At 38.0% G+C, this 17565-nt stretch overlaps 1 protein-coding gene and 1 pseudogene across 1 annotated transcript in view; both read right to left on the bottom strand.

Moving 5' to 3' along the window:
- Window positions 1-2537: 2537 nt before the first annotated feature.
- LOC135273842 (leukemia-associated protein 1-like) overlaps window positions 2538-17565 on the bottom strand; it is a gene marked incomplete at its 5' end in the record, with an annotated part of 18864 nt that continues 3836 nt past the window's right edge. The window contains one exon of the mRNA XM_064373485.1: window positions 2538-3131. Within this exon, the coding sequence (XP_064229555.1) occupies window positions 3016-3131 (116 nt within the window). The remainder of the gene's footprint in view (window positions 3132-17565) is intronic.
- LOC135273858 (large ribosomal subunit protein eL18-like) lies at window positions 6006-13201 on the bottom strand (annotated as a pseudogene).

The raw sequence follows: 17565 nt of genomic DNA, 5'->3' as shown, positions 1-17565 counted from the left end.
TTACATTGTAAATGGTGACCACTGGAGTTGTGTATCATGGGGACATTGCATGTATCTTTTATATATCAAATGAGGGTAGGCTAATTGTCATAACAGATCATCCCAAAAATGTCTAGTGGCTCAAAGTTGTTTCTTCCTAAACAAGTTTACTACTTGTTCACTAGTTTCCAAGGTCTTTCTGTACCTAAGCATTTAGGGCCTAACTTCCAAGGTTTCCTAGAAGGGGTCAGTCTGTCGGGAGTTTTTTAGGGATAGAAGCTTAAAGTAGTGGATGTCACTTCCATTCTCATCCCACTAGCTAGTGCTTAGTCATATACCCACATCTAACTGCAAGGGAGACTAGGAAATGAAATTTATGTGTATAGCCATGAAGTGAGAACATGGATTTTGATGTCTAGCTGGCTATCATTGCTTACTTGAGTGCCCCCCTCCCTCACAAATTCCTAAGTGGTTACCAAAAAATAAATTAGCTGACACAATTATGCTTCAAATAGAAAAGGTTAATAGTGAAAAAAAGGGACTTTTATTTAAGAACTAGCCTCTATCCTTTTCCTCCTTTAGGCAGAATTGTTAATTAATGCATACCAATAGTCAACTAGCAACTGAAATCTCAAAATGAGGAAAAAGCAAATTTTTACAAGCATTACCTTTACGTATATATTTAGATGCAGCAGAATTGTTAATTAATGCACACCAATAGTCAGCTAGCAACTGAATTCTCAAAAAAAGGAAAAGGCAATTTTTTACAAGCATTACCTTTACATATATATTTAGATGGAGTTTGGGTTGGTTTTCTAATTCCATCAACTAGTCAAATTCAGAATCAGACTTATATCTCCTTGCTTGTTTTAGGGGCTACCCTATTATTAAATGATGTTTGAAAAATATTCGACTTTTTACAACAAAGATAGCAGTTCCACAAGTGAAAATAGCAGTAAGTTGGGTCTATTTGTTTCCTTTGGATAAGTTGTTATAATCAAACTGTACTCAACTATTCAGTTTTTAATAGAAGCACTGCATGGTTGCACTTCTGAAATCAAAACAGGAAGTATGCTATATAAATGTCAGTAAAACTAAAACTAAATTCTATGGTTTGATGTTTCTCTTCCCCCTATATTTTCATGTTAATATCTGATTTTTTTGTGTACTTAGAATGACTTCATAAAGGCAAACAGTAATCTTACCTGATTAGTTTTCTTCGACAGTCTAACAGTTTTAGGTTGGGCATGAGGGGCATAGGGGAAACCTGTGAAATAACCTAATAATATAACTTTCATAGAGGGAAAGAGGCAAGAAACTGCTGTTAATTTGGCATCATTAGAAATTGCTTTTATGTGCAGGCTGCCCAACTTTATTATTGCCAGAATACAATATGGATAGAGAAAAAGGCCAGAGTCTTTTAATTTAACTATTTGAAAATCTACTAGAGAAAAAACTGTTGGACTTTGTACAGTCTTATTTTGACACCTCAGAAATTCCTTGAATGTGTTCCACTCCCTTAATTATTTCATGAGACAACTAAAGAGTGGCTTAAATACTGTGAAAATCCAGGATATCCCTGCTTGTTCTCTGTGAAGAATAAACTAGGAGTTTTCTTATAGTTAATTATTAATATTTCCAATATAACACCATTCTGTAGAAATTTCTATAGAAACTGCAAGAAAAGATTCAAACTGACCAGTCCAGAAGTTTTACATTACTTCAAATATTTCTGGAGAAATGTTACCAACATATAGGTGTCTCTGTAGCTTTAAAATGTTTTCTTTAGGAAACAGTTTCTCGTCTTAGTTTGTACCTAAATTGAACACTGAAGAAACAACTTATAAAGTCACATACTATAGGAGTGAATAACAAAAAATAGGGCCTGAGTACCTAAACTCCCTTGAAAGACCATATTGACGCAGAAGATATGGCTTAAAAGACAAAAAGTACCCTGCTTGTTTACTGAGTGTCTTTTTTTTTTCTTTTTTTTTGCAGCACATGAGGCACTGTTGAGTGGCACATATACAATATATATAACATTTAAGGCATTATCTTTTGATTGAAAATAAACATACAGAAGAGACATGGGTGTATGTGAAAAGTAACATAAATAAGGATATGTTAATGAAGTGCAAACTATACATAATTGCTCAAGGGATGCGGAAAATGACATGATTTAAATCTAGATTGATATTGGATAGAAGTTTGCTGGAATAGGCAAATCTTTTTTTTTTTAGACAGAGTTTAGCTCTTTTGCCTAGGCTGGAGTGAAGTGGCATGTGAAGTGGGGCGATCTCAGCTCACTGCAACCTCCGCCCCTGGGGCTCAAGCGATGCTCCTGCTTCAGCTTCCCAAGTAGCTGGAATTACAGGCAATGGCCACCACACCCAGCTAGTTTTTGTACTTTTAGTAGAGATGGGTTTTCGCCATGTTGGCTAGGCTAGTCTCAAACTCCTGACCTCAGGTGATCCTCCTGCCCGGCTGGCAAATCTTATATACAATTTTTTTTAAGGAGTGGTGGATTTGGATTGCCAGAGAGAAAAGATAACCATTCATTCATTCATCAAAGGTTTATTGAGTGCTTACTGTGTGCCAGACATTGTTCTAGAGACACAGCAGCAAACAAAACTCTTATAGAACAGGAACAGGCAGGTCATCTCCCGGGCATGACACTGATAGGAACACACAATACAAGTAGGAGAGTAGAAAGAGATGAAATACAAAGGGAAAGAGCTGGTATTTGGGCTTATGTTAATATTAAAAGGCGTTACATGCTAGATTTTTCTAAATGGGAGAAACATGCTGGAAAGATACTTGGCATGAATGAACTTATGTCCCTATGTTCAGAACAGACTGCTTTCCTGTCTCTGTTGGTTGGCTCTTCTAGCCTCTTAGGAACCTTTATTATCACCAGTATGATCCAATATAAATACTGCACATATGAAGGTTCCCAGTTGAGGAATTTGAAAGCAAAAAGGGAAAGAATGGCTGGCAAAGGCTTCAATCTTCTGTCTCCTTTTATATTCCCAATGGCTAGTAGAAAATACTATGATCAATCTCTTCCTTGCAACAACCTCTGATTTGATATTTGTCTGCATTGTGACTCAATTCCTGAAGGTTCTGTTCTTCATTCCTTTCTGGTAGAATCACTGAAAAGAAAGGAAATTACATTTACATTTTCTTTTTCTAATCAATCAGGTTTTTCTTATTCGCCCAGCATCACTTCTCTACGGAGAGTTTGATGAAAAGTATTTTATGTTTTATGTAGGCTAGTGGGGAAATGGGTATGGTAGGATGGGAGGCTAGGGGAAATATCAAGAGGCTATGTAGTAAAAACTTGACATTTAATAGCTTGGATTAAATAGGCAGTTTTTAAAACTAAAAGAAACATATCTGCAGTATTTTACAAAGAAGTAACTGTAAGAAGTAACAAGTTTAGCAATCATTTACCTATAGGGAAGAAATAAAATAAGGAAATGAACCTAAGATTGTAAACTTAAAGGTCTAAAAACTTGTGTTGTCACCAATAACAGCCAAGAAATTTGGAAGAAATACCTTGAAGAAAAAAAGTGAACTTAATGTCAGATCTAAGTGGGATATTACTAGAAGACAGAGGACAAGATTTCTTGATAAGTTATCTGGCCTGAATGTACATGTGAAAGTTGTTATCATACAGAAATTGAGTCCAGGTTCACTGGCTCATGCCTATAATCCCAGCACTTTGGGAGGTCTTGAGCCTAGGAGTTCGAGACTAGCCTGGGCACATGGCAAGACCCCATCTCTACAAAAAACTTTCAACAGTTAGCCAGGCATGGTGGCATGCCCCTGTAGTCCCAGTTACTCCAGAGGCTTAGGCAGGAGGATCACCTGAGCCCAGGAGTTGGAGGCTGAAGTAAGCCTGCACTCCAGCCTGGGCAACACAGCAAGACCCTGTTTCATTAAAATAAATAAATAAAAGAAAAATTGATTGACACTCTATGGACTAATGAGGAAATGGAATGAAGAACAAATGGTTATATATGAACTTTGGTTGCAAGATAAGTTATCAATTTCTGACCAAAAAAAATCTGAGTAACACTGTATGATTCCACATATGTACAACTCTGGAAAATGCAAACTGGTCTATAGTGACAAAAAGCAGGCCAGTGGTTTCCTGGGGAGATTATAAGAGGAGGGAAGGATTATAAAGAGGCACTCTTAGGAATGATGGCTATCATCAGTTGTATATCTTCCTTTCTAACTTGAATGTGGTTTATTTCTTTTTCTTGCCTGATTGCCCTGGTCAGAACCTCTGATATTGAATGAAAGTCGTCAGAGCAGATATCTTTGTATTATTCTTTATCTTAGGAGGAAAGGGAAAGCATGGAGTCTTTCATCATTATGCATAAGGCTAGCTGTAGGATTTTTATAGATATCCTTTATCTGATTGAGGAAGTATCCTCCTATTCCTAGTTTGCTAAGATTTTTTCTTTTTTAATCAGGAACAAATATAGGATTTTGTCAGAATTTTTTGCGTGTCTGTTGAGATGATCAGATTTTCTTTTTTAGCTTAATATGGTGACTTACAATGATTAATTTTTTAATTTAAAGCAATGACATATTTTTGGGATAAACCTCATCCAGTAATATTAACTTTCTCATATTTTGTTGGATTTGATTTGATAAGTTTAGAATTATTACATCCATAATCAGGAAGGAAACTTGGCCTGTAGTTTTCTTTTCTTGTAATGGCTTTGTATAGTTTAGGTATAAGGGTAATGCTGGCCCCAAAAAATAAATTGGGAAGTATTCCTTCCTTTTCAGTTTTCTGGAAGATTTGCGTATAATTGGTATAAACAGTGTTATCCCCAAATGTTTGGAAGAACTCACCAGTGTTTTCTTTGTGAGAATATTTTTAACTACTAATTTTTAAAAAATAGATATATAGCTATGGAGGTTATCTATTTCTTTTTTTTCTTTTTTTTTTTTTTTTTTTGAGACAAGGTCTCACTCTGCTCATCAGGGCTCAATCTTGAGAGCTCAAGTGATCCTCCTACCTTAGCCCCCCAGGTAACTGGGACTAGTCATTAGCCACCACATCCAGCTTTTTTTTTTTTTTTTGGTATTTTTAGTAGAGATGGGCGTTTTGTCACATCGCCCAGGTTGGTCTCGAACTCCTGGACTTAAGTGATCTGCCCACCTCAGACTTCCAAAGTGCTGGAATTACAGGCATGAGCGTACCTGGCCTCTATTTCTGTTTGTATGAGCTTTGGCAGTCCCCCTGCCTCCCAAGATGGAGTCTCGCTCTGTCACCCAGGCTGGAGTGCAGGGGTGAGATCTTGGCTCACTGTAACCTCTGCCTCCCAGGTTCAAGTGCTTCTCCTGCCTCAGCCTCTCAAGTAGCTGGGACTGGCCGGGCGCGGTGGCTCACGCCTATAATCCCAGCACTTTGGGAGTCCGAGGCGAGTGGATCATGAGGTCAAGAGATCGAGACCATCCTGCTCAACATGGTGAAACCCTGTCTGTACTAAAAATACAAAAATTAGCTGGGCATGGTGGCACGCGCCTGTAGTCCCAGCTGCTTGGGAGGCTAAGGGAGGAGAATTGCTTGAACCTAGGAGGCGGAGGTGGGGTGAGCCGAGATAGCACCATTGCACTCCAGCCTGGGTAACAAGAGTGAAACTCTGTCTCAAAAAAAAAAAAAAAAAAAAAAAAGTAGCTGGGACTACAGGCATGTGCCACCACCGCCAGCTAATTTTTTGTATTTTCAGTGGAGATGGGGTTTCACTGTGTTAGCCAGGCTAGTCTCGATCTCCTCACCTTGTGATCTGCCCACCTCAGCCTCCCAAAGTGCTGGAATTATAGGTGTGAGCCACCATGACCAGCCGCTTTAGTAGTTTATGTCTTTCAAGGAATTTGACCATTTCATCTAAGTTGTTCAATTTTATTTGCTTAAGGCTTTTCATAATATTCCCTTGTTATCCTTTAAGTATCTGTAGAATTTGTCATATTTCACCCCTCATTCCTAATATTGGTAATATGTGTCTTCTTTTTTTTTTTTTCCTGATCAGCCTGGCAAAAGGTTTATCAATTTTATTTATCTCAAAGAACCATGGTTTGTTTCATTAATATTCTCAATTGATTTTGTTTTCCATTTTATTGATTTGTACTTCGATCTTTATTATTTATTTTCTTTTGTGTTTAATTTGTCATTTTCCAATTTCTTAAGGTGGAAGCTCATTGACTTGAGACCTTTTATATTTTCTAATATAAGCATTTTGCTTATGTCTTCCTACATACTGCTTTAGTGACATGCCACAAAATTTGATATGCTTTGTTTTTTTCATTCAGCTCAAAATGCTTTCTAATTTTACTGCATTCCTATTTTAATCAATGGGTTGTTAGAAGGTTATTTAGTAGCATGTTATTTTGTTTCCAAACATCTGGAGATTTTCCAGACAGCTTTCTGTTATTGATTTCTAATTTTAATTCTACTGTAGTTAGAAGACATAATCTGCATGATCTGAGTCCTTTAAAATTTACTGAGACATATTTTATGGCCTAGAACAGGGGCCAGCAAACTTCTATAAAGGGTCAGACAGTAAGTATTTTAAACTCTGTGGGCCACATATGGTCTCTGTCACATATTTTCTTTCTTTCTTTTTAAAGAAATCTTTCAAAATGTGAAACCATTCTTAGTCCATGGGCTATACGAAAACAGACTAGTTTGGCCTTAGGGCCATAGCTTGCTAACCTCTGTCCTAGATATGATCTGTCTGGGTAAATGTTTCATGTATACTTTAAAGAGAATATATACTCACCTTATCCAAAATGCTTGGGACCAGAAACTTTTCAGATTTCAAAGTTTTTTGGATTTTCTGAATATTTGTATTTACATAATGAGATACCCTGGGACTAGGACCCAAGATATTGGGTCATGTTGGTGCTCAAAAAATTTTGGATTTTGGAGCATTTTGTATTTCAGATTAGGGATGTTCAACCTGTACTGTTTGGTTACAGTGTTGCTTGAGTTTATTATATCCTTGTAAGTTTCTACTTGTTTTGCAGTTATTTAAAGAGGAGTATTGAAATCTCTGACTATATGGATTTGTCTTTCTTCTTGTACTTCTGTCAGTTTTTGATTCACATATTTTGAAGCTTTATTATTTGAGACAAAACCATGTGGGATTATTGTATCCTTCTGATTAACTAGCCCTTTTATTATTATAAAATGGCCTTCTTTATTCCTGGTAATATTATTTGCTCTGAAATCGACTTTATTTCATATTAATATAGCCACACCAGTTTTCTTTTGACTAATGCCAGCATCAGTACGATGTATCTTTTTCCATTCTTTTACTTTTTTTTCTTCTTTTTTTTTGAGACGGAATCTGCAGTGCAGTGGCATGATCACCACTCACTACAGCCTTGACCTCCCAGGCTCAAGCTATCATCCCACCTGAGCCTCCCAAGTGGCTGAGACTACAGGCATGCACCACCATACTTGGCTAATTTTTTGTGGAGACAAGATCTCACCATATTGCCCAGGCTGGTCTCAGACTCATGGGGTCAAGCAATCCTCCTGCCTTGACCTCCCAAAGTGCTGAGATTACAGTCATGAGCCACTGCACCTGGTCATCCTTTTACTTTTAATGTTATTGTGTCTTTGTATGTAAAATGTGTGTGTGTGTGTGTGTGTGTGTTTTGTTTTTCGAGATGGAATCTCATTTTGTCTCCAGGCTGGAGTGCAGTAGTATGATTGCTGCTTACTGCAACCTCCGCCTCCTGCATTCACGTGATTCTCCTGCCTCAACCTCCTGAGTAGCTGGGATTACAGGCACCCACCACCACACCTGGCTAATTTTTGTATTGTTAGTAGAGACGAAGTTTCGCCATTTTGGTCAGGCTGGTCTTGAACTCCTGACCTCAGCTGATCTACCTGTCTTGACCTCCCAAAGTGCTGGGATTAAAGGCATGAGCCACCACCCCCGGCCTAAAATATGTTTCTTATTGAGAGTATGTAGTTGGATTTTGTTTATTTTCTTTTCCTCCAGCATCCAAATTTTTTTGTTTTGTTTTGAGACAGGTCTCACTGTGTCCCCCACTATGGAGTGCAGTGGCACGATAATGGCTCGCTGCAGCCTTGACTTCCTGGGCTCAAGCAATCCTCCTGCCTCAGCCTTCTAAGAAGCTGAGACTACAGGCATGTGCCACCACACCCAGCTAATTCTTTTTTGAATTGTTTTACAGAGATGGAGTTTGACTTGTTGCCCAGGCTGGTCTTGAACTCCTAGGCTCAAATGATCTGCCCACCAGATTACAGGCATGAGCCACTGAGCCCAGGCCAAAATATTTTTAATAAGAGTAGAGGATCCAGGGTTAGTTTTTGTAGCCTTCGCTGGCCTATCAGCCTCTGATATGCTTGAACTTTAGCCCTTAGAGTGGACACAGGGCTTAGTGTGGCTGTGCTGGGTTCCCAGAGCCTTGCCAAAATGCCAATACAACACCTCTTGGCCCTTGTGAGGACCAGAGATCAGGATGGTGCCACAGCCTTTGAGGGTGTCCTGGGCCAGCTGTTCCAAGGTGAGAATCTTTTCCCCAGACTTGGGGGTTTTGCTGCAGGAGCAATTGTTCATGTGCAGTGCACACACCTTCAGTTTGGGCACCTCCTGAACCCATTATGGTCCCCACAACCACAGCTGTTTTGTTTTCCTGGCCAGGAAGCTTCATCTTCCAGATCATTCAGGAGAGACAGAGATGGCCACTTGGTACAACTCATAAATAGCCTCTTCAGCACAACTTGGTTCAAGGTGGAGTTTCTTTTAGCCCGAAACATATACAGCTTAACCAACAGCCTTCGGTAGATGTCCTGGCTTTTGGGCTCCTGGTGTTGAACGTTTCATTCCTTGTTGTGGCAGTTGACTTCCATGATGGTGCCTCCTGCTCATCCAGGTCCAAAAGAAGTCTTGCTTTTTATCTGACAATCTTTGCCTTTTAAGTAGGACATTTAGATAATATACATTTAATGTGATGCTGGTATGATTAGAGTCTTATCGCCTTGCTGTTTTTCTATTAGTTTCACCTCTTATTTGTTGCTTTTCCCCTTTTTTTCAACCTTCTTTTGGGTTGAGTATTTTTTTTGTGTGTGATCCTATCTTACCTCCTTTGTTGACTTATTAGCTATAACTGTTTTATTATTCTACTGGTTGTCTTAGGGCAGTATACATCTTCAAACTACCATAGTCTATCTTCAGTCTACTTGATATTAAAGAGTTACTTGTTTTCTTATGTCTGAAAACATCTTTATTTTGCCTTTGTTTTTTGAATGATATTTTGCTGGGTATCAAATCCTAGGTTTACATTTTTTTTCTTTCAGAACTTTATGTTCTACTGTCTCTTCACTTGCAATGTTTCTGATGAGAAATCTGTCAATCTTCATTACTCTATAACATGTATTTTCTCTGGCTGCTTTCAATGTATTTTATGGTTTTGAACAATTTGATTATGACATTCCTTGGTGTAGTTTTCTTCTTGTTGAGCTTCTAGAATCTGTGAGTTAATAGTTTTTGTCCAATCTGAAAATTCTGACCATTATTTTTTCAAATATCCCTTTTGTATCTGCCTCTCCTCTCCTTTGATGTCCCTGATTATGTATATATAAGGCTTCTGGAGGTTTGTCCCATAGCTCACTGATGCTTTTGTCATTCTTTTCTTTCTCTTTCATTTTTGAATAGTTGATTTTGCTATATCCTTCAGGTTCACTAACCTTTTCTTCTGCCATGTCTAATCTGCTACAAATACCATTAGTAGATCTCAGATATTGTAGTTTTCATCCCTAGAACTGCATCTTGGGTTTTTTAAAATGTCTTTCATGTTTCTACTTTCTGAAAATATAGAATATAGCTATAATAATGTTCAGTGTCTTTACTAATTCTATAATCTTTCTATGTTTAAGGTCACTTTCAGATGACTGATTATTCTCATCATTGTGGATCATTTTTCTGGCTTCTTTGCATGCCTGGCAAGGCATTATAAATTTTATCTGTTAGTTGCTGAATATTTTTCTGTTCCTCTAAATGTTCCTGAGTTTTGTCCTGGAATGCAGTTAAGTTACTTGGAAAAGTCTGATTCTTTGGGTCTTATTCTTGTGATTTGTCAAGGAGTGCTCAGTCTGTGGCTCATTACTTAGGGAATAATAATGCAATAGCTAAATAATATACTTCAAGGAAATCTTTTAGTTTAGTAAATCCTACTAAAGCCCTGCAAAAGACTTACTGAATGATCTTAGCAACATAGTTAATCCTCTGATAAAAAACATGAAAATAATAATTTCAGAAAAATTCACTTTCATTAAAAACTGCAAAGTGCTTGAAAGAAAAAGTGAGAGGGAGAGAAACTGAGAACAGTGGGTACTTCACAGATTAATTTTGTGAGTAAAAATGACTTAAGAATTGGTCTCTAAAATATGAATGTATTTCATTCTGAGGATAGTGGTTAAAAACAGAGACATTGGGACAGACAGACTTGGATGCACATCAGACTCCTCCACACATTATAACTTAACATATATGAACTTCCATTATCTCATCTATAAAATGCCATGTTCTTTTACAAAGTAATCTTGAAGAACAAAAGCTGTTAATTTCACCAATTAAAATATACAGAAAAAAGGAACTTAACCATTCCCTGATAATCAAGCAAACTATACATCTAAATTATATATCCAAATATTCTCCTTTTCTGTCTACCTCACAATTTTCAAATGGTTTTGAATCAACAAACATTCACAATTTAAAGAACACATCCCTAGTGAGACTATATGATTCAAACCCTATACACATATTATCCTTGCTTATTTCCTTGTAATACAGCTATTCTGCCTATATCAGCTTAATAACACTTAATTCTAGAGCCCCATAATTTTTCAGTTGAATATAAAAGATAATGCTATCTCAAATAGATTCCATTGCTAAAATGAAATTCCATGTAACTCTATGTACAGACAGTCCAAAGTGAATTACTATGTACAGAAGCAGTCCAAAGTGAATTAATGCTTAAGCCCATAGCTGACAACGTAAGTCCATTATTCTTCAACAAATCTCACTTGAAAAAAATCAGGTAAATTTCCATTCCTAAAGCATGTATGAGCTTTTATGGCCAAATATGTCCTCTTCAAGAAGACAGTACAAAAGTTATATGAATCCCTTTTGTTTTATTCTACCTAAATCACTTGTTTGAACACTGTTACCTATTAGCAATTTTTGTTTTGCCTAGTAACTGGAACTGAAAACTTACCACACAGGATAAACCAGGTCACTCTGTAACTCCGGATTTGTTTTTAGGTTTTTAAAAAGTAATAAAACTCATAATTTGGTAAGCATTTTAGAATACCATTAGATTGGCATCTTCAAGAATTGGAAATCAAGAATCTCTGCTCATTTTTGTGACCATTCTTTTTCTACCAATGAAGGCTTTATTTCAGAAGTATTGATTTGCTTATTTTTACTCCAGTTTTTTTCATATTCCAGCAGCCTCTTTCACATCTATCTATTCCTCTCTAAAATTCTACTGTTTTGAGCTCTGAGCTTTATGTGCCAAGCTTGAGAAACAAACTCTAATGTAGTCCCCTTTGTATCTTGGAGAGTACTAAAATATTCTTAACCTTTTGATTCTGAGAACTGTGGTGCTTGGGAGTTACCCCCAAAAAAGGTAGGAAGAAGAAGAAAGCTGAAGGGAAGGAGACAAAGAGGGAGAAAAAGAGCGACCATTCTTAGGATGGCTTAAAGTGGTTTTGTGGGGGCAGGTAGGAGTAAGTCTTATCTCTCGTTATATGTAACTCTTTTCCTTTTGGTGTAATTGGAAAGACCCTCAACTAAGAGTTAAGAAACCCCAACTTTAGTTCCAATTTTGCAACTATCCTTCAATGTGGTCAACAATCTCCTGAAATGGGATCAAACATGAAGAACAAAATTATTACACCTGAGAGGGTTTCCAAGTCTCAAGAGTCATAATGCATGGATAATTGAGAAGCTGATACTCTTTGGAAAGGTGGGACTATGGCTCTAGCCAGCACATGAAATCATTCACTTTATTTGTACAATAAGATTGTCTCATGGCATTAATAATGATGAAGTATATATGATTATTAGGGCAAATATAATATAAAAGGATACTTCTGAATTTTTACTTAGTGAATTTCAGTTTCTGTGACACTCTCACATTTGAAGAGTGTGAGCATCAATCAGTCTACTTCTTGACATACACTACTATTTACAGCCCTAGCCAAACCACAAAAGAAAAATGGAGGCTGGGTGTGGTGGCTCACACCTATAATCCCAACACTTTGGGATACCAAGGCAGGCCAATCACCCAAGGTCAGGAGTTCAAGATCAGCCTGGCCAACATGGCAAAACCCCGTCTCTACTAAAATACAAAAATTAGCCAAGGCATGGTGACGCACACCTATAATAATCCCAGCTATTCAAGAGGCTGAGGCATGAGAATCACTTGAACCTGGGAGGCAGAGGTTGCGGTGAACAAGATCATACCACTCGACTCCAGCCTGGGAGAGAGAGTGAGACTTCCATCTCAAAAAAAAAAAAAAAAAAAAAAAAAAGGCCGGCTACGGTGGCTCATGCCTGTAATCCCAGCACTTTGGGAGGCCAAGGTGCATGGCTCTCTTGAGGTCAGGAATTCGAGACCATCCTGGTCAACCTGGTGAAACCTCATCTCTACTATAAATACAAAATAGGTGTGGTGGTGTGCACCTGTAATCCCAGCTACTTGGGAGGCTGAGGCAAGAGAATTGCTTGAACCCATGAGGTAGAGGTTGCAGTGAGCCAAGATTAGGCCACTGCATTGCAGCCTAGGTGACAGAGCAAGACTCTATCTCAGAAAAAAAAAAAAAGAAAGAAAAGAAAGATGAAATGAAAAGAAGCATATTATTCAACTATTAGCTTAGAACCTTGCCTCTGAAAGTCCTGCTTGGGACAAGGGGGACTTTTGGTGTACCAGCAGGGGTTAAAAGCCACTGAATAAACATGGGGCATCTCCTTAGATATCAACCTCCCTCAAAGATTTTGAAAAAATGTATAATCAAGCCGGGCGTGGTGGCTCATGCCTGTAATCCCAGCACTTTGGGAGGCTGAGGTGGGCAGATCATGAGATCAAGAGATCCAGACCATCCTGGCCAACATGGTGAAACCCCATCCCTACTAAAAATATAAAAATCAGCTGGGTGTGGTGGTGCATGCCTGTAGTCCCAGCTGCTCGGGAGGCTGAGGCAGGAGAATCACTTGAACCTGGGAGGTGGAGGTTGCAGTGAGCTGAGATCACACCACTTCACTCCAGCTTGGTGACAGACCGAGATTCTGTCTCAAAAAAAAAAAAAGAAAAAAAAGTGTAATCATTATATTTTACTAAATATAGGCACATTTGGTATATAACACTACATTTACATTAAATTTAAGATAAAACATGAAGTTAAAGAAAATTCTGGTTTGGAACCAAGTTTTTAAGGCAATTGTTCACTCTTCTCTGCTATTAACCATACTTTTGTGAAAAAGTTTGAGGTGCAGTGATTTTGATGACTATTCAAGATTGGTATATTAATACCTCTACTAGTTATGAAGGTGGATGGTAGTGATGGTTACAACATTATGAATGTATTTAATACCACTGAACTGTATACTTGATAATGGTTAACTTGATACACTTTATGGGTATTTTGCTACAATTTTTAACTTTATGGAAAAAAAACCTCTACTAAAGTTGAATATTATCAACAAATAGAGACTATTTTAAGAGGTTTTTCTTTAACTTGAATATGCATTTCTGAAATGACTACTATATCCTGTATTCATGAAAACTGTACTTGATTCCAAGTTTTAAAAATACCCATCATTCTTCTTGTGAAGAAAGACTTGTATTTAACAGTTCTCACTTGTGTGGCTGTCAGCATTCCTGCATCAGTCAATACCTGCAACGCTGTCCATTGTCCAGGGTCCCAATCCTGGATGGAATGCACATAGACAAGCCTGTTGGAAATGGCCCTAAAATAAAAATAAATAGTATCTCTATGAAGCCTCTACCAGAATATCTTCTAAGAATCCTAAGAAAATAAGTAAGGCAAAAATTTAGCTATTATGCCAGACATGGTGGCTCACACTTATAATCCCAACACTTTGCGAGGCCAAGGCGGGCGGATCAGCTGACGTCAGGAGTTCAAGATCAGCCTGGCCAACATGGTGAAACCCTGTCTCTATTAAAAATACAAAACTTAGGCATGGTGGCTCCTGCCTATAGTCCCAGCTACTCGGGAGGCTGAGGTGGCAGAATTGCTTGAACCCAGGAGGCAGAGGTTGCAGTAAGCCAAGATTGTGCCATTGCACTCCAGCCTAGGTGACAAGAATGAAACTGTCTTAAATCAAAATAGCTATTAGATTTTTGCTTCACCAGTAGAAAAAAACTTGAGTGGAATCAATATAAATGCCCCAAAATAAAGAACTGCTTAAATTATAGTACATCCTTATATTTCATAAGAAAATACTTATTTAGCCATATTGCTAGGAAAAAATATATGTAAACAACAAACAGGTATAAAGTTTAATAACAAAGGGTGTTGGGGGTAGTTATTTCTGGCTGATGGGATTATTTTTTCCTACATCCTGCTTATTTGTATTTTCTTTAATATCAATTGCTTATAATAAGAAAATCTAAAGTTTTCTGAAATACTTATTCAACATGAGTTTATCATTCACTTACTAATTCAACAAATATTTTCATTTGTTGAATTAATTCAGACATAGTCCTTGCCCTCATATCTCTTAATTTATGAGGAAAAAAAAAAGGCATGATGAAACAATATTGGGAATTTTTTACTCCTCTCTTTCATTCTCATTAATTACCCAGTCATTCCTTCTTGTTGAAGACTCTGGTCTTTTGCTAACAGTATCGGCTTCTGCTGCATTTTCTGCCATCACCTCCCACTTCAGTGTCCATATGGAAAACCCATTGAGAAATTATGAACTCTGACTCCATAAAACCACTTCATTCATCAATCCACATCCAAAGCTACACCCTCAACCTTCTGATAACTTGCATTCTTACCTAATTTTGACACCCATTCCTCAACTGTTCTCATTCCTTCAAACTAGTCTCCCACATGCTTCGTATCTTTTCCTATCCAGCTTGGGTTCTCAGGTATATCACCCTCTCCTGCTAACAGCCTTCCTCACTCGTTAATTTCCTCTCCCATTACCTAGAACATGTATTTTGTACCACTTACTTCAACTCAAACTTGCTACTTTCTACCCTTATCTCTTTCATGACTCCTTTTTTTATTGTTTTTTTTTAAGTAACTTTTTAAAAATTTATTTTATGTTTTTGAGACAGAGTGTCACTCTGTCACCCAGACTGGAATGCAGTGGTGCCATCTCAGCTCACTGCAACCTCTGCCTCCCGGGTTCCAGTGATTCTCCTGCCTCAACCTCCCGTGTAGCTGGGATTACAGGCATCTGCCACCACAGCCGGCTAATTTTTATATTTTTAGTAGAGATGGGATTTCACCACGTTGGCCAAGCTGGTCTCAATCTCCTGACCTCAGGTGATCCATCCACCTCCGCCTCCCAAAGTGCAGGGATTACAGGAGAGAGCCACTGTGCCCCGCGTTTTTATGACTCCTTTATCAGAAAAAAATAAACTATCAACTGTGAACTCCCTGTTATACATAAAACTATCTTCATCTGTTCCCTTCTAGTCTCAGAGGAAAAAGTATCCTTTCTTTTTTCCGGGTTAATTCCTTTACCTGCACCCTTATCTCCTACCAGATCTCGCTTTACCTTATCCTTTCTCTTTTTAATTTCTCCTCTCTGATCACTCTGTCCCCATACTTTATAAAAATGTTAACTCTCTTTTCCTGTAGATCCCCTCCTCTATTCTGTAAACTCCTCCCTACAATTATCATCCTTTGTTTTTAAGAAAAAGTCAAGAGCCTTGAAATAATACAAATTTATAGTAACCTTTCTCTATTTTAACATACTTTTCAACTCAACACAGAGTTCTGACACCATTGTTTCATTCAAAGTGTTCTGGCAAACATTACTAATGACAGAACTGCCAAATCATTTGATCTTTTTCAGTTTACTTGGCCTGTCTTTACCTTCTGACACTCCTAACTTCTTTCCTTTTGAAACCTCTCTACCACTGGCTCCTATAACCCTGAGCTCTGTTGGTGTTACTGCCCCTCTCTCAGCCATTCCTTCTCAGTCGTTTGCTGCTTCCTCTTACTTTGTCCATTTACTAATTTTGGTTCTCATTTCCTCTCACTATGTTTAGTCTCTGTGAGGAACAGCATCCATTTTCCTCATAATCTCAACCACCACCTATTTAGTGATATCCATTCCCAGCCCAAGCCTTTCTCCTAAGCCTCAGTCGTGTATACTGAGCTCATGACTGAACTTCTCTCCTTAGGTATCCAATGGGTGCTTAATCGTTCATATTCAAAATGTCCTCACTGAACTTGTCATCTCCTTCCCCTGTCCCAGTGTTCCATCCCACACCCTTAAACACACACACACATTCTCTCTCTCTCTCCCTCTCCCTCTCTCTCTCTCTCTCTCTCTCTCTCCCTCTCTCTCTCTCTCTCTCTCTCTCAAGCCCTGATCCTCCTCCACTCATCCCTGTCCTAGTTAATACCACCATTGTACTCTACAACCAGGCCAGGGACCAGGGAGTCATTATAGATTTTTCTCTCATCTTCTATCCTAGCCATCACTGCCCTAGTCCAAAAGCTCATGATTTCCCACCATGACTGTAAAACTACACAAAACAACTCCATTTATTTAAATAACAATAATAAAGAGCACTTTTACAACATTCCCCCTAGTATTTCAATTATGAAATGATGACAGATGACCTTATTAGCAAACCATGAAGGCTATACAGAAACATACATAGCTTACACTATACACAGCATTTAGAAACCTTGTTTATATCCCAGTACTTACTGTTCAGCACATAGCAGCTTGTTGCTTATCAGTTCACTTTTGAATAAAGTGAATGTGGCATATTTAAAGAGATCCATAATAATTATTAAGTTGCATGTTAAGCAATTTGGTCAATAATGATATATAACAAAATACAATTATTACACCTTGTTAATTCACCAGAACCTCTTTAAAACACACCACCCACACAATGACACACATACCCATATAGCAGGAAGTAGAACTGCTATAAAGGAGCTTCCATCCACTCCCATCCTACTGTCATGGATAACACTTAACCTATTTATGCTCTCTCAGTTTCTAACCATTCCTCACCTCAAAACAATGAAAGTAAATACACTCTCATGGCCCCTTTAGAGTAAAAATAGTGTATCCTTAGGTGAATCAGAGGGACTTTGCCTCTCTAAGTCTTTCCTACTTTGCTCTCTAATGCCTGAAAGATGAAGCCTTCTATCCCACAAGATATCAAACTGTAGTTTTCCTGAAGAAGAGAAACAAGTAAACTATTCAATAAGGCTAAATAGATGAAACTCAATCATGCTAATATACATAAAAGACAAACATGGAGTCTTCTTTGGTCAACTGAGAAAGGAGATGA

This window comes from Aotus nancymaae, unplaced genomic scaffold (assembly GCF_030222135.1).
Source record: "Aotus nancymaae isolate 86718 unplaced genomic scaffold, 86718_ANA_hifiasm-v0.15.2.pri h1tg000009l, whole genome shotgun sequence".
Lineage (NCBI taxonomy): Eukaryota > Metazoa > Chordata > Mammalia > Primates > Aotidae > Aotus > Aotus nancymaae.
Note: the sequence above shows the minus strand (reverse complement) of the source record. Positions and strands in the feature narration are given on the sequence as shown.